Source organism: Pseudochaenichthys georgianus, chromosome 2, assembly GCF_902827115.2.
Source record: "Pseudochaenichthys georgianus chromosome 2, fPseGeo1.2, whole genome shotgun sequence".
Classification (NCBI taxonomy): domain Eukaryota; kingdom Metazoa; phylum Chordata; class Actinopteri; order Perciformes; family Channichthyidae; genus Pseudochaenichthys; species Pseudochaenichthys georgianus.
This window is the reverse complement of record NC_047504.1, coordinates 7,175,029-7,192,591: the sequence shown is the minus strand read 5'-3', so window position 1 is coordinate 7,192,591 and position 17,563 is coordinate 7,175,029. Positions and strand designations below refer to the sequence as shown.

The 17,563-nt window shown below is 40.5% G+C and overlaps 2 protein-coding genes and 1 long non-coding RNA gene across 4 annotated transcripts; 1 reads left to right on the top strand and 2 right to left on the bottom strand.

The window, feature by feature from the left end:
• Positions 1 to 987: 987 nt before the first annotated feature.
• LOC117457165 (uncharacterized) lies at positions 988 to 11,170 on the bottom strand. Its single transcript, XR_004553311.2, has 2 exons — positions 11,035 to 11,170; positions 988 to 1,422 (listed from the first exon to the last, which is right to left on the bottom strand). It is a non-coding gene; the product is annotated as an uncharacterized lncRNA (long non-coding RNA).
• LOC139435060 (micronuclear linker histone polyprotein-like) lies at positions 5,777 to 11,041 on the top strand. The gene is made up of 2 exons (XM_071205384.1): positions 5,777 to 7,455; positions 7,600 to 11,041. The coding sequence occupies exon 1, from the start codon at positions 5,792 to 5,794 to the stop codon at positions 7,301 to 7,303; it is 1,512 nt and encodes a 503-aa protein (XP_071061485.1). The 5' UTR covers positions 5,777 to 5,791; the 3' UTR covers positions 7,304 to 7,455; positions 7,600 to 11,041.
• A 459-nt stretch (positions 11,171 to 11,629) lies between the features above and the next one.
• Positions 11,630 to 17,529, bottom strand: kynu (kynureninase). 2 transcript variants are annotated; one of them, XM_034099817.2, is made up of 16 exons: positions 17,406 to 17,529; positions 16,935 to 17,046; positions 15,886 to 16,062; positions 15,240 to 15,360; positions 15,074 to 15,156; positions 14,700 to 14,761; positions 14,460 to 14,531; positions 14,066 to 14,140; positions 13,819 to 13,965; positions 13,437 to 13,535; positions 13,294 to 13,367; positions 13,094 to 13,146; positions 12,789 to 12,874; positions 12,370 to 12,600; positions 12,151 to 12,278; positions 11,630 to 11,854 (listed from the first exon to the last, which is right to left on the bottom strand). In XM_034099817.2, exons 3-15 carry the CDS (start codon positions 16,052 to 16,054, stop codon positions 12,159 to 12,161), a joined length of 1,392 nt encoding a protein of 463 aa, XP_033955708.1. In that variant the 5' UTR covers positions 16,055 to 16,062; positions 16,935 to 17,046; positions 17,406 to 17,529; the 3' UTR covers positions 11,630 to 11,854; positions 12,151 to 12,158. The 2 variants fall into 2 exon arrangements, with proteins under 2 accessions (XP_033955708.1, XP_033955717.1); XM_034099826.2 differs by lacking the exon at positions 17,406 to 17,529 and adding an exon at positions 17,199 to 17,298.
• Between the last annotated feature and the right edge of the window lie 34 nt (positions 17,530 to 17,563).

Genomic DNA, 17,563 nt, shown 5'->3' with positions numbered 1-17,563 from the left:
AATAGAAGGGGGTGTACAGAGGCTTTGGGCAATTAACTTTTGGAAGAAAATAAGTTAAATGAATCGTAAGTTTAGTGAGTAATTTATCCATATAACGTTTTATTAATGTTAATTATTGATTAAAAGTTACTTACATTTTTTTCTTAATGTTCTGAACATTTTGGGGCCCCTGTCAGTCATGGGCCCTTAGAATCGTCCTAACTTTTCACCCCCTTACGGCGCCCCTGCTTGGTCTTATACTCCATGTCATCCTGCTTCTCTTTTCTTCCCAAGATGAGTGCAGAGCAACATATTAGTTAGGTTACCAAATTAAACTGAATTCTCCCAGATCAAATGGCCCACAGGGATAAAACGCTGCCTAGAAGACTGGAAGTTCTGGGTTCAATGCTTATTGTTTTTTCAGGTAAAAAATCCAAAATAATCAACTCAAATAAGCGGAGAGAAGAGTTTTCTTATACATGTGTTTGCTTCTTCAGACAAACTAATAAACACTGCTAGCTCAGATAGACACTGCCTTGAAGACTGGATGTTGGGGGTTCAATTATTATCATCTGTATGGTCCAAATTGTCCAGAAAGACAACAGTTTCACATTAACATGTTTGATTCTTATAAGGAGCACAGATTTTAAACGTCCAACATTGAAATTTAAGAAAAAGATACTTATACATTTACAGTTACATCTCAATAAATTAGAATATCGTGGGAAATTATGTATATTATTATTATATATACTCATATATTATATATATTATTATATATACTATACTATGACTCTTTTTGCCACGGAATCCAGATGTCTTGACTTCAAAAATGTTAAAGTTGTTTAAATGCAGTAATATATAATACAATTATTCTAACTATACTCCAGTGTCCTGCCAGTGTTTATTGTGTGTGTGTGTGTGTGTGTGTGTGTGTGTGTGTGTGTGTGTGTGTGTGTGTGTGTGTGTGTGTGTGTGTGTGTGTGTGTGTGTGACTTTAGTCCAATGAATCGGAATCAGGTTTATTACAAAGTTGGTTTACACACACGGTGATTAAATTGTAAAAAAGGAACTAAGATGTAAGGATTAGAAAAAATGAATCTAACACACCCATACAAGAAATGTATAGCACACGTGATATGTGCAGTGTATTGAATTGAAATGAAATTGATGAAAAACATTACCCTTTATATTAACATATATTAACATATATTTTTTAAGGATATTTATGGATTTGTATTTCCAATGGATATCCCAACTTTGATATGCACTGTGCCCTCTGTGAACAAACTAAACATGATGATGGGACTCCATGACCTCATGACCCCGCCCCCTCTGTTGGTCGGAGACGCTTCTTAGGGCACAGTCAGCTGACCGCTCGGATGACACATGCGCAACAGCTCAGCAACCGCACGCGCCGACGAGATGTACACAGAAGAGAGACTGCAGGGAATAAACAGCGATAATTGGAGTTTCCTGTGACTTAAAAGGTCAGTCAAAGGCTGAACTCACTCACAAACAAAGAAACTAACAAACAAACAAAGAAGCAAACGAAAAAATATGCAAACAAACACACATGTGACCGCTGTGTCCTATTAGCTCATGCATTAGCATATGGGCTATGCTAATGGCTAATATAGTTGGTACAGTCCTTCCGGTTGACAGGCTCTGATGTACACACTTCAAACATGATTCTCCATTAGTTTTCTCTTTCTTTAACCTGCTTTCCGAGGATACAACTACAGCTTAATATATAACACACTTGATCATATATTAAGCAACTTTGTATTTGTTGTGGCAGGTGCATTTTTTTCTTTCATGCCTCACATTCAGAGTTGGAAAAAGTACTCAGATGTTGTACTTAAGTAAAAGTAGAAGTACTGGTGTGTAGGATTTTTTTTTTAAAATGTTGCAAAAGTCCTGCAATCAGAAATGTTGCTCAAGTAACTCAAATCAGTTCCAAAGTTCAAACACCAAAAGTACTCGTTCTGCAGATTGACCCATTTCAGAATAATAATATATATATATAATATATATGATATGTTTTGATTATTGGTCATGTGTTATCAAAGCTGGTAAAGGTGCAGTTTTAATGACCTTGTATGCTGCAGGCTTGTGAATTTAATCCAGGTTTAAATAAAGGTTATATATGGGCTGATCATATTTCACATCATTAATCCAAAAGGTATTAAATAAATATAGTGAAGTAAAAGTGCAATGTAGCAAAACATTGAAAGTCCCTCAAAGTTGTACAGTACTTATATAGTTGCTTAAATATGTCCATGTTGCCATTGTGAGAAGGCGGACATATTCCAGTGATGGCATATGAGTTTACTCAATGATTTAAAGAGGTGTGCATGTATTGATTGACCAACAACATGCCATGTTTGGTAGACATAATCAATAAAAGAAGGAACCCATGATGTGCCAGCTGTGCCTACATTCCACATGTAGGACAGATTTTAATGTGCGCCAATGGCACAGAGTAAAACAAAAACTATGGCACCAAATTCACATACACTCTTATCCAATACTACCACCAACATTTCATGTCTGATTATTTATAGATTAACGGCTGAATGATTGTATTTTAATAACTGTATCCAACATGTTGATGGCACTATGTCATTTTTTATTTTAATCGTGTACTATATTGTGACTTTTTTAATGGCTTTTTATATAAATCTGAAGACTCTCTTTATTTTGTGTTGCAGTGTTTGGAGGGTTGCAGGTGGACTGTTTACACAGCCGTGGGAACTACGGAAGTCTTAAGGTGTGTGTCTTTTGTATTTTATTCCTGATTCATAATATCGATTATACTATTCTCTACTTTCTAGTGCAGGGGTCGGCAACCTTTTTGATATGAAGTGCCATTCCAAAAAAAAACGGTATCTGCGTGCCGACGATCGTGAATTATCAACGGGGTGGGGGTGTGAGGAGCTCGACGCTCGTGAACTTGAGAGATGAGCAGATCGCCACTGGGCTTTCAACTAAAGACACAGCCACGCAAAAACTGCGGCATTTGTACAGCTCCTTATGGGTACTGCAATTAGTGAAGTGCTTTCCTCTGTGGTGAAACGATCAGCACTGCACCACGGAGGAAAGTCGCCTGGAGTTAAAGAGAGCGGGGCTGTGTTGCGTGCATGGCTTCCTTCTTCAGGTAACGGGGAGACGCACCCAGGCGGCGGTCTCGTTCAGGATCCGAAAATACAATTTATATATTTTGCACACTTATATTCCACTTATTCCTAGTGTGCCACTGGTTACGATGCCACGTGCCAATGGTGGCATGCGTGCCAGGGGTCGCCGACCCCTGTTCTAGTGTTACTGGAAATTATTATGATCATATTCTTTTCTGTTTCTTTTTCAGAAGAGCTACAGCTGTCCTATGTTTGCTTTTTGGTGGGAGGATCATGGCTTCTTGAGTTCCTTTTTTCTGAAAAACGTAAGGTTCTTAAACACACTTAAGGTTGTTGAACACACACACACTGATATTTTCGATAAACTATGCTATAACTTTTTTTTCTGGTATTTTCGACATACTATACCAGGGGCGGGCAGACTTTTTGGCTCGGGCCACTATGAGTTTTAAAATTTGACAGACGGTCCGGGCCAGTAGCAGATGGTGGAAAAGTGGCGGCTGATATTGTATTCTTTGAAAACGGCAACGGTTTCTTGGCAAATAAGACATACAGCCTTATATCGCACTTCGGTGAACACATATTTAGCTGTCCACTCCTCATTAACATTGTCGACTTTTCTTTTCTTTGGTCCACTCATTGTTACAGATGCAGGTTCAAAAGTGAATTAGGTTCAAAGGTGAATTATTGCGTCATTGCGTCATCGTTTGCGTCATGACGTAACCGTATACGTGCCTTCTTATGTCCCACACTGCGTTTTACGTCGCTGAGTTTCTCCGCAAAACCGCTCACCACAACATCAATAGAGGACTGCGTCGGGTAGTTTTTAATCATACGAAGCCAGATTAAATTAAATAACTACTTCTCCAACCGTATACCTTTCTCCAGAGTGCCGTGGTGCATTGTTTATTAATGTGGTTCAGCGGCATTTACCGCCCGCTGCAGTGCTGCTCGTGCACCGGAGTTTAGTCTACAGGGACTACAGATGAAAAATAGCCTCTTGGCTAACTCTGGCACATTTACAGAAATGTTCATTAATGTGCACTGTCCCTGTTAAATAAATGAATAAATGAAATGTTAACCCACGGCAGCGGCCGCTGGAAAGTCTTCACTGTCCGACTGTCACACGAGCAGCTGATACATATCTCCCATAAGTGAATGTGTTTCAGTCTGAACGCTGTTTGGCATCACAACGCTGTTATGAAAGTTTCTCTGGCATTCTACAGGTGATGTTAGCATAGCAACCGAAGCTAATCAGACTTTCTTGACTACTTGTTGCTATCATATTGTGGCATAAGCCGTTTTCTACACGCATATTTTACCGGCGTAATTTTCGTCATGATTTTACTTGTACATGTAGCCCATGTATTTATTCCATCCGATAGCTGCAATAATACAAATAATACAAAACAACAGGAAAACGTCTGCCTCTTCACAATGGTCAATAACAGTGAACGGATGGTCATTAAAGTAAGGTCAAATAAACAGAATCACACTAAGCCTGGTTAGCGTTGCCTGACTTTATATAAGTGTGTGGTTGCGTTCTAGTCACACTTTGCTCAGCGCTACTTCTTGTTACAACTTGTATTCGCTGGACTCGCCATGAACTGTTTTTGCTCAGGTTAATCTCGAACCCCTCCAATGTAAGCGTGACGTATTTGGTTCTTAGATCTTGTCAGGTTGCCGAGTGGGGCCAAACTCCAGCAAAGGTCAATTGTGTCTAGAGTGCGCCATCTAGTGGGATCAACTGAAATGCCGGGTTTTGCAGGAAAAAGGCTAAATGAATGCGGTCTTTACTATAATTGGACAATTTTGTACCAATATTCGGTTGGCCGGATTAAAAAGCCCAACGGGCCGTATATGGCCCGCGGGCTTTAGTTTGCCCATGTCTGTACTATACTATGTCGTTTTTCCTATATTTCCATTCTATAGTCAGTACCTTTTTCTCATATTTCCAACATACTACACTATGACTATTTTCCAACATAGTCATAGTATACTATGCTATTTGTATTTACATTTTGGACATACTATACTTTATTGATTTTTTACATTTTTATATATTATAGATATTTTCATTCTACTAAACTGACTTCCTGGTGTATTTTTGTTCTTTTCCCGGAACACCGAGTGCAAGTACATGTGACATCAACGAAGACGGTGGCTTCTGGAGTTTCTGAAGAACTTACGGTACTATACTATGACCATTTCTGATATTTCCAACATACTACACTATGACTATTTTCCAATATAGTCATAGTATACTATGCTATTTGTACATTTTGGACATTCTATACTATGTCGTTTTTCCTAATCTTTTTGACACACTAAACCAGAACGTTTTCTGATATTTTCCACATATGTCGTTTTTTTATATATTTTCGAAATACTATACTTTGTTGATTTTTTGCATTTTTATATTTCAGTCAGACAACTCACGTGTTTCTTTGACATGTTGATTAGAAGCAGCATATAGTTTGAGTTTGGCATCTAGACTCGGGCCTCATCACTCCACAGATGTACATAGAACATTGAGTGATGATTAGATAACTATCCCCTGAGCCTAAAGGTGGATGCTGGGAGGGAGCTGGGGTGGTGGTGGGGCAGGCGAGCAGCAGCAGGAACATGAAACACACAGGAGGAACATGAAACACAGCAGCAGCAGCAGCAGCATGAAACACAGCAGCAGGAACATGAAACACAGCAGCAGGAACATGAAACACAGCAGCAGCAGGAACATGAAACACAGCAGCAGGAACATGAAACACAGCAGCAGCAGCAACATGAAACACAGCAGCAGGAACATGAAACACAGCAGCAGCAGCAACATGAAACACAGCAGCAGCAGCAACATGAAACACAGCAGCAGGAACATGAAACACAGCAGCAGCAGCAACATGAAACACAGCAGCAGGAACATGAAACACAGCAGCAGGAACATGAAACACAGCAGCAGCAGGAACATGAAACACAGCAGCAGGAACATGAAACACAGCAGCAGCAGGAACATGAAACACAGCAGCAGGAACATGAAACACAGCAGCAGCAGGAACATGAAACACAGCAGCAGGAACACGAAACACAGCAGCAGCATGAAACACAGCAGGAACATGAAACACAGCAGCAGCAGCAGCAACATGAAACACAGCAGCATGAAACACAGCAGCAGGAACATGAACATGAAACACAGCAGCAGCAGGAACATGAAACACAGCAGCAGCAGCAGCAGCATGAAACACAGCAGCAGGAACATGAAACACAGCAGCAGCAGGAACATGAAACACAGCAGCAACATGAAACACAGTAGCAACATGAAACACAGCAGCAACATGAAACACAGCAGCAGCAGCAACATGAAACACAGCAGCAGCAGCAGCATGAAACACAGCAGCAGCAGGAACATGAAACACAGCAGCAGCAGCAGCAACATGAAACACAGCAGCAGCAGCAACATGAAACACAGCAGCAGCAACATGAAACACAGCAGCAACATGAAACACAGCAGCAGCAGCAACATGAAACACAGCAGCAGCAGCAACATGAAACACAGCAGCAGCAACATGAAACACAGCAGCAGCAGCATGAAACACAGCAGCAGCAGCAACATGAAACACAGCAGCAGCAACATGAAACACAGCAGCAACATGAAACACAGCAGCAGCAGCAACATGAAACACAGCAGCAGCAGCAACATGAAACACAGCAGCAGCAGCATGAAACACAGCAGCAGCAGCAACATGAAACACAGCAGCAGCAACATGAAACACAGTAGCAACATGAAACACAGCAGCAACATGAAACACAGCAGCAGCAGCAACATGAAACACAGCAGCAGCAGCAGCATGAAACACAGCAGCAGCAGGAACATGAAACACAGCAGCAGCAGCAGCAACATGAAACACAGCAGCAGCAGGAACATGAAACACAGCAGCAGGAACATGAAACACAGCAGCAGGAACATGAAACACAGCAGCAGGAACATGAAACACAGCAGCAGGAACATGAAACACAGCAGCAGGAACATGAAACACAGCAGCAGGAACATGAAACGCAGCAGCAGCAACATTAGCGAGGCAGGCAGCTTAAATAGAGCGGCAAGTTTAGGAGAATGTGTTAGGTTGGGTTTAAGAGGGACGAGCGCGTCACGTGTTAATGTATCATTGGTGCTTGAGTTGACTGCCTGAACTCGCTCGCAGGCTCCGCCCCATATTATAGATATTTTCATTCTACTAAACTGACTTCATGGTGTCTTTTTCTTCTTTTCCCGGAACACCGAGTGCAAGTACATCTGACATCAACGAAGACTGTGGCTTCTGGAGATCCTGAAGAACTTACGGTACTATACTATGACCATTTCTGATATTTACAACATACTATACTATGACCACTTCTTTGTCATTTTTTTCAACATACACAATACGATGTTTTCATGGGTTAGGGTTAGCTATACTGTCTTCATGGTGTCTTTTTCTTCCCACAGAGTGAAGAGAGGACCCCCCCCCCCCGCCACGCCATCAATTAAGACCCCGGCTGCCTATGTTTCTGAAAAACTTGTGGACGTTTTCAGCCTTGGGGAAGTATAGCAGACTTAGCAGCCTGAGGGACGTATAGCAGACTTAACAGACTATCGATGTGGCTGCAGTGAGAGCACACAGCCACTTAGCAGACTTAGCCGACTTGGGGCGGTGGCTGGGGTGCCGAGCGGCCCCCCCCAGCCACGTCAGCCCCCCCGACTTAGCAGACTTAGCAGGCCTACAGATTTAGCAGACTATCGGCAGTGACTGCAGGCCCCTGCACAGGAGTGCAGTGAGAGCCGGCAGCCACCTATCGGCCGCTTATTAGACTTAACAGACTTGGGGACTTTTAGCAGACTTGGGGACGTTTAGCAGAGTTCTTCATCACGGGAAAGACACATTAAAACTCTGCATGGCACAAGACTCAAACTCACTACCTGGGATCTTTAAACCCAGTGGACCACCTGAGGTTTGAACTCACGTTCTCTGGTCTCCAAGACGGGTTCTTATCACAGTGAGCCATTCGGTGTGACACAGTTAGATGTTCCCTGGCCTATGTGAGCTTTCCACCTCAGGTTTGGACCTTAAAATACACAGCCCAAGCACCTCTTAGTGAATGATACATAGTTTATTCTCGGTTTAACCTCAACAGTGTGTGAGACAAAATAGCTTAGAGGTTAGAGTCAAAGAGTGTAGCTCCATGACCTAACTATGAAACTGGGTTCAAAACGCATCTATTTTATTTTGTTATTGAATAGGCCCACCACAAACCAAGTCCGTTTCTGACCTCTAAAATACGTAAGTACACGTGGACGATTTAAAGTGTACAGTAGTGTAGGAACTCTGCGGTCATCTTGGGAAAAAGAAAAGGACAACATAAGAATGAGACATAAAAAAATCTGTTCTACAAAACTTTTAAAAGTCATAGTATATTCTGTTAAAAATAAAGCTTTAGTAGTTTGTTTAAAATATTATGTAAAAGGTCATAGTATAACAAAAAATGTACGTACTATTGGTGACTTTATCAATTATTATTTTTGGGTATGACTTCTTTAATAACAAACAATTACTTTTTTCCACTCGTCTCTAGAAAATAAAGACGTCATTTTGTTGCCCTTCTGTTTATTCTCCGCTGTGGCTCTTTTTCTCCGTCCTCGAGGAAAGCTTTTGCGCCTCCTGCTTTAAAACAAATGAATAATGACTATATAATCATATGTAAGGGATAATGTGCAGCGACGCGGTCATTATGGGGAAAAGAACATGTACATGGCCACATTCTCGACAAAGTAACGACATGACTCCCAATATTAATTGAAATGCTTTTATGGATTTAGAAAATGATTTTATTTTAAAAAAAAATTGTTGTATTGATTTAAATCAGTGGTTCTCAAACTTTTTCTGTCATTCCCCGCTTTGAACAGGTGGGCCTTTCCAAGCCCCACCTGTTCCTCATCGCTCCAATAAAATGGTAGGCCAAGCTTAAAATTGTCAAATGTATCGTTCTATAACAGGGGTATCCAACTTTTTTTAGGATGAGAGCTACTTTCAAAAAATAAAACAAGTCGTGCGCTACTTTTACTCCTCTTTTTTGTTTTTTTGCAGTGTATATATTTAGCACATTTTAACATTATTATAAGCTGACCTTTAACCTTTGTGTGCTGTTTGGGTCTGTGGGACCCGTTTTCAGTGTTTCCTAAAATAAAATGTATGTAATTTAATTATTTTAACCTGCTTTATTTGGTGGTGGACGTCACATCCTCGAGGGTCCGGGGGCATGCACCCCCAGGAAGATGTTTTTTAAATGTTGAAGTTAAATGCATCAATCTGGTGCACTTTGAGCTAGGGCTGCTCAATTAAATCGTATTTTAATCGCAATTACGATTTTGGCTTGCAACGATTATGAAAACAACATAATCGAAATAAAACGATTTTATTTATTTTTTAAATAGGTTTTTCAGTTGAATTATACTTAAAGTTCAGGGTAATCAACTGTTAAAAACATACTTTTCAAATTATTTTCTTCAATAAATTGATGTTTTTCAAAGTAAATGGTTAATCGTTTTTAATAATCGTGATATCAATTATTGACCCAAATAATCGAGATTATGATTTTTGCCATAATCGAGCAGCCCTACTTTGAGCCCAACATGAATTTATGGATACAGCTCTCAACACTCGGATGAAAGGGAGCTGTATACTTTTCAATAATCCAAACATCTTTAGAATATGATCACAACAAATCATTTAAACTTGTTTATTCTTATCTTATGTTACCTAGTTAGCATTCTTTCTTTTTATTTATGCATATTTGACTAATCACTCCCCTTTTAAACTTTTTACTATCCTATAGTACACATTGGAATGATTTCTTACTTTATTTTGTACCACTTTATTAAATCGATAAAGGTGTGCTCTCTCTCTTGCTCTCTCGCTCCACATTGCTTTTCTTCCCGACTGCAACGCTGTTGTGTGTGTCTGTGAGAGCGTTTCACACGTGTGTATGAGAGATTGTTACCAGTGGCGAGCCTGTCTCTGAGGGCCTAAGATATTCTACAAAATAATATTTAAAAACATTAAAGCAAATTATATTTTTCTTTATATATTTTTTTAAAATATGTTTTTAGTAATATTTGTCAATAGTTTTACCAAAAATAACTTGATTAAATTGTATTTAAAATAACATTTCCAAAGAAATAAATCCTTTGAATCTGCCTATTCAGTTTCTGTTTGAATGTGAAGGGTTAAATGAAAGAAGCTCCTCTCTGCGAGTTTGTGAAGACAGGAGCTGATTGGACGTCCAGCTTGATTACACTTAAGACATACAACTGCAACGAAAGTAACAAACACGATGCAATATCCTTTTCAATTTCAAAAAACACAAATTGGGTTATCTACAGGTGTTGTTTTGTGTGGTAGAGGGTCGCTTTTCATTGATGCGTTTTGCACCCCGGGCGGGTCGTTGTTTTGATATTCCACCAGTGTATAAATAATAAATAAATGTGAAAAACATTTTTTAAAACATTTCAGGTTTTTTTTTTTTTTTTAATAATTTTTTTTTTTTCGCGACCCACCTATCACCCGCCCCACACTTTGAGAAACGCTGATTTAAATTGACATGCATCCGCTAAGAAAAATAGTACGTTGTTACTGTTTGAACTAACGTATTAACGGCAGGAACTGCTTCGATAGTGTTTTGAGGAGCTTTTTGATTACAGATTTGAAAACATCGTTGCTTGCTTTAAAAGTAGCACAATTCATTATGTCAAACCTTGGAAAGTATCTAGATATCCCTGCCCTAATGCCAAAGGTAACTGGCAACTGAATATGTGTCGCCGTTTGATGTCTATGTCTGGACCGCTGCGTAAAAAGGAGGGTTTCTGCCCCATTACTTCTATTCTTACTTCTATAAAAAATAAAACATGGTGGACAAGATCTCTTTTTGTCCCCCTCTTCTCCCCGCTGCAGCCTAGCAGCTGATCTCAGAGCACGCTCCCCTCTCCTGCAGGGGGCGTGGTCAGCTGCAGCTCACAGAATCAGCCCCCTGCAAAAACAGCAATGGAAAGAGCAAATGGAGCGAAATGAGGCATGGCTAAAATGCAGGATCTTTTTGGTATTTTGAAAAAAATAATATATTTATATACTTTATATATGTATGGCGGCCCTACAATATATTGTTCAAATATAGCATGATAGGTGTCCTTTAAGTAACACATCTGAGTACTTCCACCACTGAACAAAAGCGATCTAAAAGTTACTACTGACAACAACAAGCTTTAATTATGACGCCAGTGTATAGTGTATCACTCTGAACTAAGTAGTGACACTATGAGCTAAGTAGTGACACTCTAGCAAGTTCCTGTCATAAGGGGGAAAATGTTTTGTATAAGTGGAGACCCTTGTCTAAAAAGTTAGTTCTGGCCATAATGGGGACCCTTATCTAAAAAAAATTACCATATTATTTTAACCATGTTAAAAGAAAAGACACCTGATCGCAGCTGACTGAAATGACTTGCTTTATTGTGAATCTGTGATGCGCCTGTGTGAAACTCCTTAGCACAACTCTTCAATCAATCCTTATCCATCACTAAAAGATGAAACCTCTGTTGTCTATATTTCATGTCCACTGATACACAAAAGTACATGAGGACAATGTGAAAAAAAGTCCTCAGTTGACGTGAAGTCTAGGAAGCTCCGCTCTTGGGTTGGAATCTCTGCACTCACCTTGGGAAGCAAAGAGAAGAAGGATGACGTAAGTATAAGACTTAAAGTCATAGTAATAATATAGTATGTCGAAAATATGAGAAAAAAACTGCTGAGATACAGATGAACTGAATATTTTGAAATCAAACTGTATTAATAGCCCGTTCAAATCAAAAAGGCCTCTCGAAACCCAGGTTGGAAACAAGTGGCTTAAACCATCCAAACATATTAATTAAGATCCTAAACCTAGAGAAATATATTTTTAAGATCATAGGCTTGAGTGGTGAGTATGTGTGTGGTCAGAGTAAAAAACACACCTCTGTGTTTATGTGCTGCTGGCAGTGAGAGCGTCTCGCAGAGTTTCTATGAAGCGATGAACGTCGGTGAAGGAGTTGTAGAGCGGCACCGGAGCGATCCGCAGCACGCTGGGCTCCCTCATGTCACACTGTACAAAGACAAACATCAGAAACTCTTGATGCAGATTACTCCCAGATTCAAACTGATGTTGTGGATTTTTCCAGTACAAAAACACTCACGGCGACTCCCCTCTTCTCCATCTCCTGGAAGACGGTCCTGATGGGGACGGAGAAGCAGAGCGACAGCTGGCAGCCCCTCTGCTGCGGGTCGGAGGGCGTGATGATGCGCACGTGAGCTTTGTGCGGCTGGGAGGCGTCCTCACGGAAATAATGCAGGATCAGAAACTCCAGGTACCCCGTCAGGAGGAGGGACTTCCTGCGCAGCTCCTGCATGCTCGTCATGTTGAACACCTGGAGAAAAGGGGAAATTATGACCAGGCTAATCACTTCTCAAGAAGACTATTATATCAGCTGATGTTCCTACTGTTGACATGCAGTAAAAGAGTTAAGTTTTGGTGCTTTTTACAGGACAATGACAATGTAACGTCAACAATGAAGAAATAAAAAATGGAGAGCATATTTTTGTTAAGTTATAGTACCTCCAGGCTGGCCTGCAGGGGGCACACCAGCAGGATGGGCTGGTTGGAGAGTCTGAAGCCGCTCACACCGGGCTGCAGGTCCAACACTGAAGACACACAGTCACAGTACAAATACAGTGGGTTGAGACGGTTAAGAAAAACTAAAATGTGTATTTTTTTACATTAATAGTTATTATGGATAGAGAGCCAAAAGGGTATTGTAGATGTAACACCCAAAGGGACCACAAGATGGCAGCATAAAACCATTTTAAAATCACTTCCCTGACATGAAAGGTTGATTGGAAGTTTGTATGTATTTTATTTACCGTTATTCATCCGGAAGCGAGTTTTCAGGTCATGTCCCCACCAGCCCACCAGCCTGCAGGACACGGGACAGAAGAAGAAAAGGGAGTTAAAAGGACATTTGTAGTATTTTTTATAATGTTATGGTTCTCCTTGAAGTTGCTTGATATGCAATTTAACACAGAATGATTGAAATCACAGCGTCGGAGGCGTCAGGACTCACGCAGGCTTGACAGTGTCGTTGTGTTTCTCGTGGATAAACGCCCCGGCTATCCCGCCAGCACCTGAGTTAATATACTGTGAGCAGACAGTCATTACTTTAGTATCCTCATGTATCTGTACTCTCATTTAAATCAGTCAGCTGACCTTGTAGGAGCACCAGCAGGCGAAGTCGACCCCCCAGTCGTGGAGCTTCAGCTCGACATTTCCTGCAGCGTGAGCGCAGTCAAAACCTACAAAACAGCCCTGAAACACAGAGAACATTTGATTTTAACTATTTTATATCATGCAGTGTTTTCTTTTCTATATATAATCTAACTTTGCAAAGGAACTAGTCACTAAATGCATGGCTAAATATTTTTTTTAATAAATCCAGAGGACTAAAAAAACAAATGTTCCCCCAATGTATTGAAGCAGATGTAGAAAAAGAGGCATACAATGGCAATACTTAGGCTCAAGTCCCTGAAAAATGATACTTAAGTATGTATTCCACAACTGATGAACATATAAGTTCAGTACAGATTCATACCTTCCTGTGTCCGGCCTCAGTGATGGCGGCCATGTTGAACAGCTGTCCGGTGTAATACTGGACTCCGCTGAACATCACCACGGCGATGGAGTCTCCCTCCTCCTCGATCCGCCGCACGATGTCCTCCGTCCTCAGGGTCTCCTCCCCCTGTAGAGCAGGAAGTAGATTAGAGTTTGTGTGCAGGCAAATGACAGGATGAACAAAGTCTGTAAATAATAATAATGTGTGAAGTTTGATGCTCCAGTACCGGCCTGGGTGAAATCAGCAGCATGCTCTTCTGAGGGTCGAACCCTCGCAGTCTGATCTGAGACTCCACTGCGTACTGAAGACATTATTAACAATCATTAATTAAGAGATGTGTTCTGTAGCAGTGACTCCATGCATTCAAGCTGTATTGAGGGGAAAGACTGCTGATTCAGATTTCAATGGATGTTAAGGGCCCCTATTCTCCTGTTTGGGGTTTTCCCCTTTCCTTTAGTGTGTTGTATAGGATGTTGTGCATGTAAATGGACTTCAAGGCCAAAGTTCCCTACAGAGGGCCCCTTTAAAGCTTTTTCCTTTGCTCTGGATTTAAGTCTTTTATAGAAAAGTGGAGTTTTAGTTTCACACTGTGGGACTTTGACCTCTGCAGGTTTACTCACGTGGTCAGAAGGAAAGGCTTTGTCCTCCAGGAGGATTTTATGCCGAGTCGCTGTGGGCTTGTAGAAAGAAAGCTGCAGAATAACGACAGTATTGGTGTTGAAGTGGATTCATGGATATCACATATAGGACACAGACTCAACTGGTTGACCTGCCTTCATTTAAACAACTTCTGACCATCTGGACAGGTGTTTATGCATATGTGATGCCAAAAGGTCTTATGGAGAATGAGTGTATGTTACCAGTAGAAGATGTAGATTAACTGTCAGGCCGTTCATCAGAGCCACCTCCTCCGTTTTAGCTCCTGAAGAAACACAGAAGGGACTGTATTTGTTATTTGTTTGCTAAGATATGTATGATAAGTTTGCATAAAGAAATGACACTAATCTGGAAATCCTATGTGAGCCCATGATTTCATAAAAAACAAGTGAGGGTACACTATAGCGACACGTGACAGACATTTCAATATAAATTTGTTTTGAAGACATGTGCACTTTGCACTCTGAAAACAGTGCAGTGACCTGAAGCTGTTATTCAAAACCAGTAAGTATCTCATGTAATATAATATATACAGTGCTGCAGAATGGCCAGGCTTCAATTTGAGTTATGTTCTCACCAACAACATTAGCCATGAGTTCCTCTATGGTGTTTTCAGCCCAGGCCCAGGGGCGGGGGCCTAAAACGTGGCCGTGGACCCCCCTATTAAAAGAGATGTTTTAATGCAATTTCACATCAAAATATATCTTATTGAAATTATTTTTGATAAATGAGAGTCGACTCACATTTTGGCCCAGTTCTCCATTTCCTCTTCCAGATACTTCCTGGCCTTTTTGGGCTGAAGACCCAACGAGTTTCCCACCATGTAGATACACTCCTGGCTGCCTTTTACCTTAGAGAGGTCAGCTGAGAAAACACATAGAGAACAGGAAGTATTACAAATTATTCTCAGACTTTAAAAAACTGTACAACTCTTCTGCTTTTCATTTCTGAAATACAATAAATATTGAATTAGTTTTAAAAATAAGTCTTTTACTTTATTTTTATTTTTTAGTGCGCATTTTTACTTTTACTTACTTACATTTATTGAAGACTAAAATGGAACAACTGTCAACCTGTTTCCTCCAGGATAATGTAAGTATTTCTGATCCAATGTATACAAACACAAGAAGTATATGTACACATGACCAAATATGTATATCTGTTCATTTTAATTCATTTCTTATTTTATAGTTATTTATTTGTATCATCCGTAATTTTATTAATCTGTGTGAATCTGTGCTGTCCTGTTTTTCAATGTTACCCTGTTGCTGTTAAACTACTGAATTTCCCCACGGGGATTAATAAAGGTCGATCTTATTAAAATAAAAGTGAAATAAAATAAAAAATATGTAAATATACCAGCACTTTAATGCATAACTGTTTACTCACAGGGTGGCAGGTCAGCCACGGTGGGCAGCAGGAACTCCCTCCTCAGGGCTCTCAGAGGGTCCTGTTTGTCCAGGTGATCGGCTACCTCTGCAGAGGTGGGGCTGCAGCCCAGAGAGGAGGACACTTTCTCCACAGTTTCCCTCGGGGTTAAACCCACAAACTGGTCCATTACCGCGCCTGCAGACACGGAACTCTTTAAAGTGAAGCATGGAGCAAAGGGAAGCTCTGTTGGTGGTGATTGGATCGCTTTAATGAGTATAATCTGCAGAATGAAGGAGGTAAATAACTTTCTCCTGCCACTCCTACAGTTCAGAATCACTACACTTCCGGGTTCCTGTCTAACATGTGACTGAAGTAGCCAATGAGAAGCTAGGAGGACTTGCACTGAGGGAAACTACAGAGGAAGACTCAGCACTGATATAAGAGCTGCTGTAAGTATTTTACTAATAGTCTATAGCGGTTTTAATTACAACAACCTCTACATAAATATATATATATATTAGAAAATTAACTAAAGTATGTGCATACAAAATGAATCTACAATATACATGAAAACTGTCTTCTCATATATTTTATTTCACTCATTCTCTGTACTGTACACATTATATGGTATATCCAACATGCATCTGTGTACAATAATACTGTCATCCTGTTAATTAAAACCTCACATTAAAAAGTAAATATTTAATATTAAACCAGCTATCAAACAACCTGAGTTGAAATATGTCACAAATCCACAAATGTGCCCTCTATAATAAAAAAAAACCCACAAATCGTCCCATTAATAAACACTGCTTTATAAAGAAATCTACTTTTTACCTCAGTTTCAGTGATTTCCCTTGACTTTTAGAGATATGTTGTTGTACAATCTTCACGTTTTCAATCTTTTTGAATGAATTGGCTCATGCATTCTCTTTTAAACTGTTTAAATTCAACTTAAATGATACATTCATGCAATACAATCATGTGAAACGCGTTAACATTTACATTGCAAATGACTTTTCTTTAGTTCTCTGAAGAGGAACGTGTGATATGAAGCAGAAACTCACGGTTTGCAGGAGGAGGAGAGCGTCCTCTCCACACACAGATCCGCTCAGAGTGCCCACTGCTGCGGGAATGCTCTTTGACCTCTCAGTGTTCAGCGTCAGGTTAATCATTGTTCTAGTGAGATAACAACTCAGATTATTAACAGTCATTGTCTAAAAGCTCCTGTTCTGTATCTCTGGATCAGTCTAATTCCTGGTTTCAAAAGTGCAACAGACAGTTCTCCTTTTTTCATGCTTTCACTTCCATGTGTGAAAATCCAAACACACCGTGTGATATTCCACATGTGGTAATTGTTAGGAGATATAAATGTTAATTAGGCCGCATTTCCAAATCTCCTCGCGTCCCTCCACAAGCCATTATCTTACAGGAAGGGAATCCAGATCATACAAGTAACCGTTAAACAATAATCCACTTTAATGGTAATATACAATGCAATACAATCAAGTACAATCAATACAGTACAAATTACATACAGTTCTGTGGGATCCCACGCCAGCCAGCCAGCCAGCCAGCCAGCCAGCCAGCCAGCCAGCCAGCCAGCCAGCCAGCCAGCCAGCCAGCCAGCCAGCCAGCCAGCCAGCCAGCCAGCCAGCCAGCCAGCCAGCCAGCCAGCCAGCCAGCCAGCCAGCCA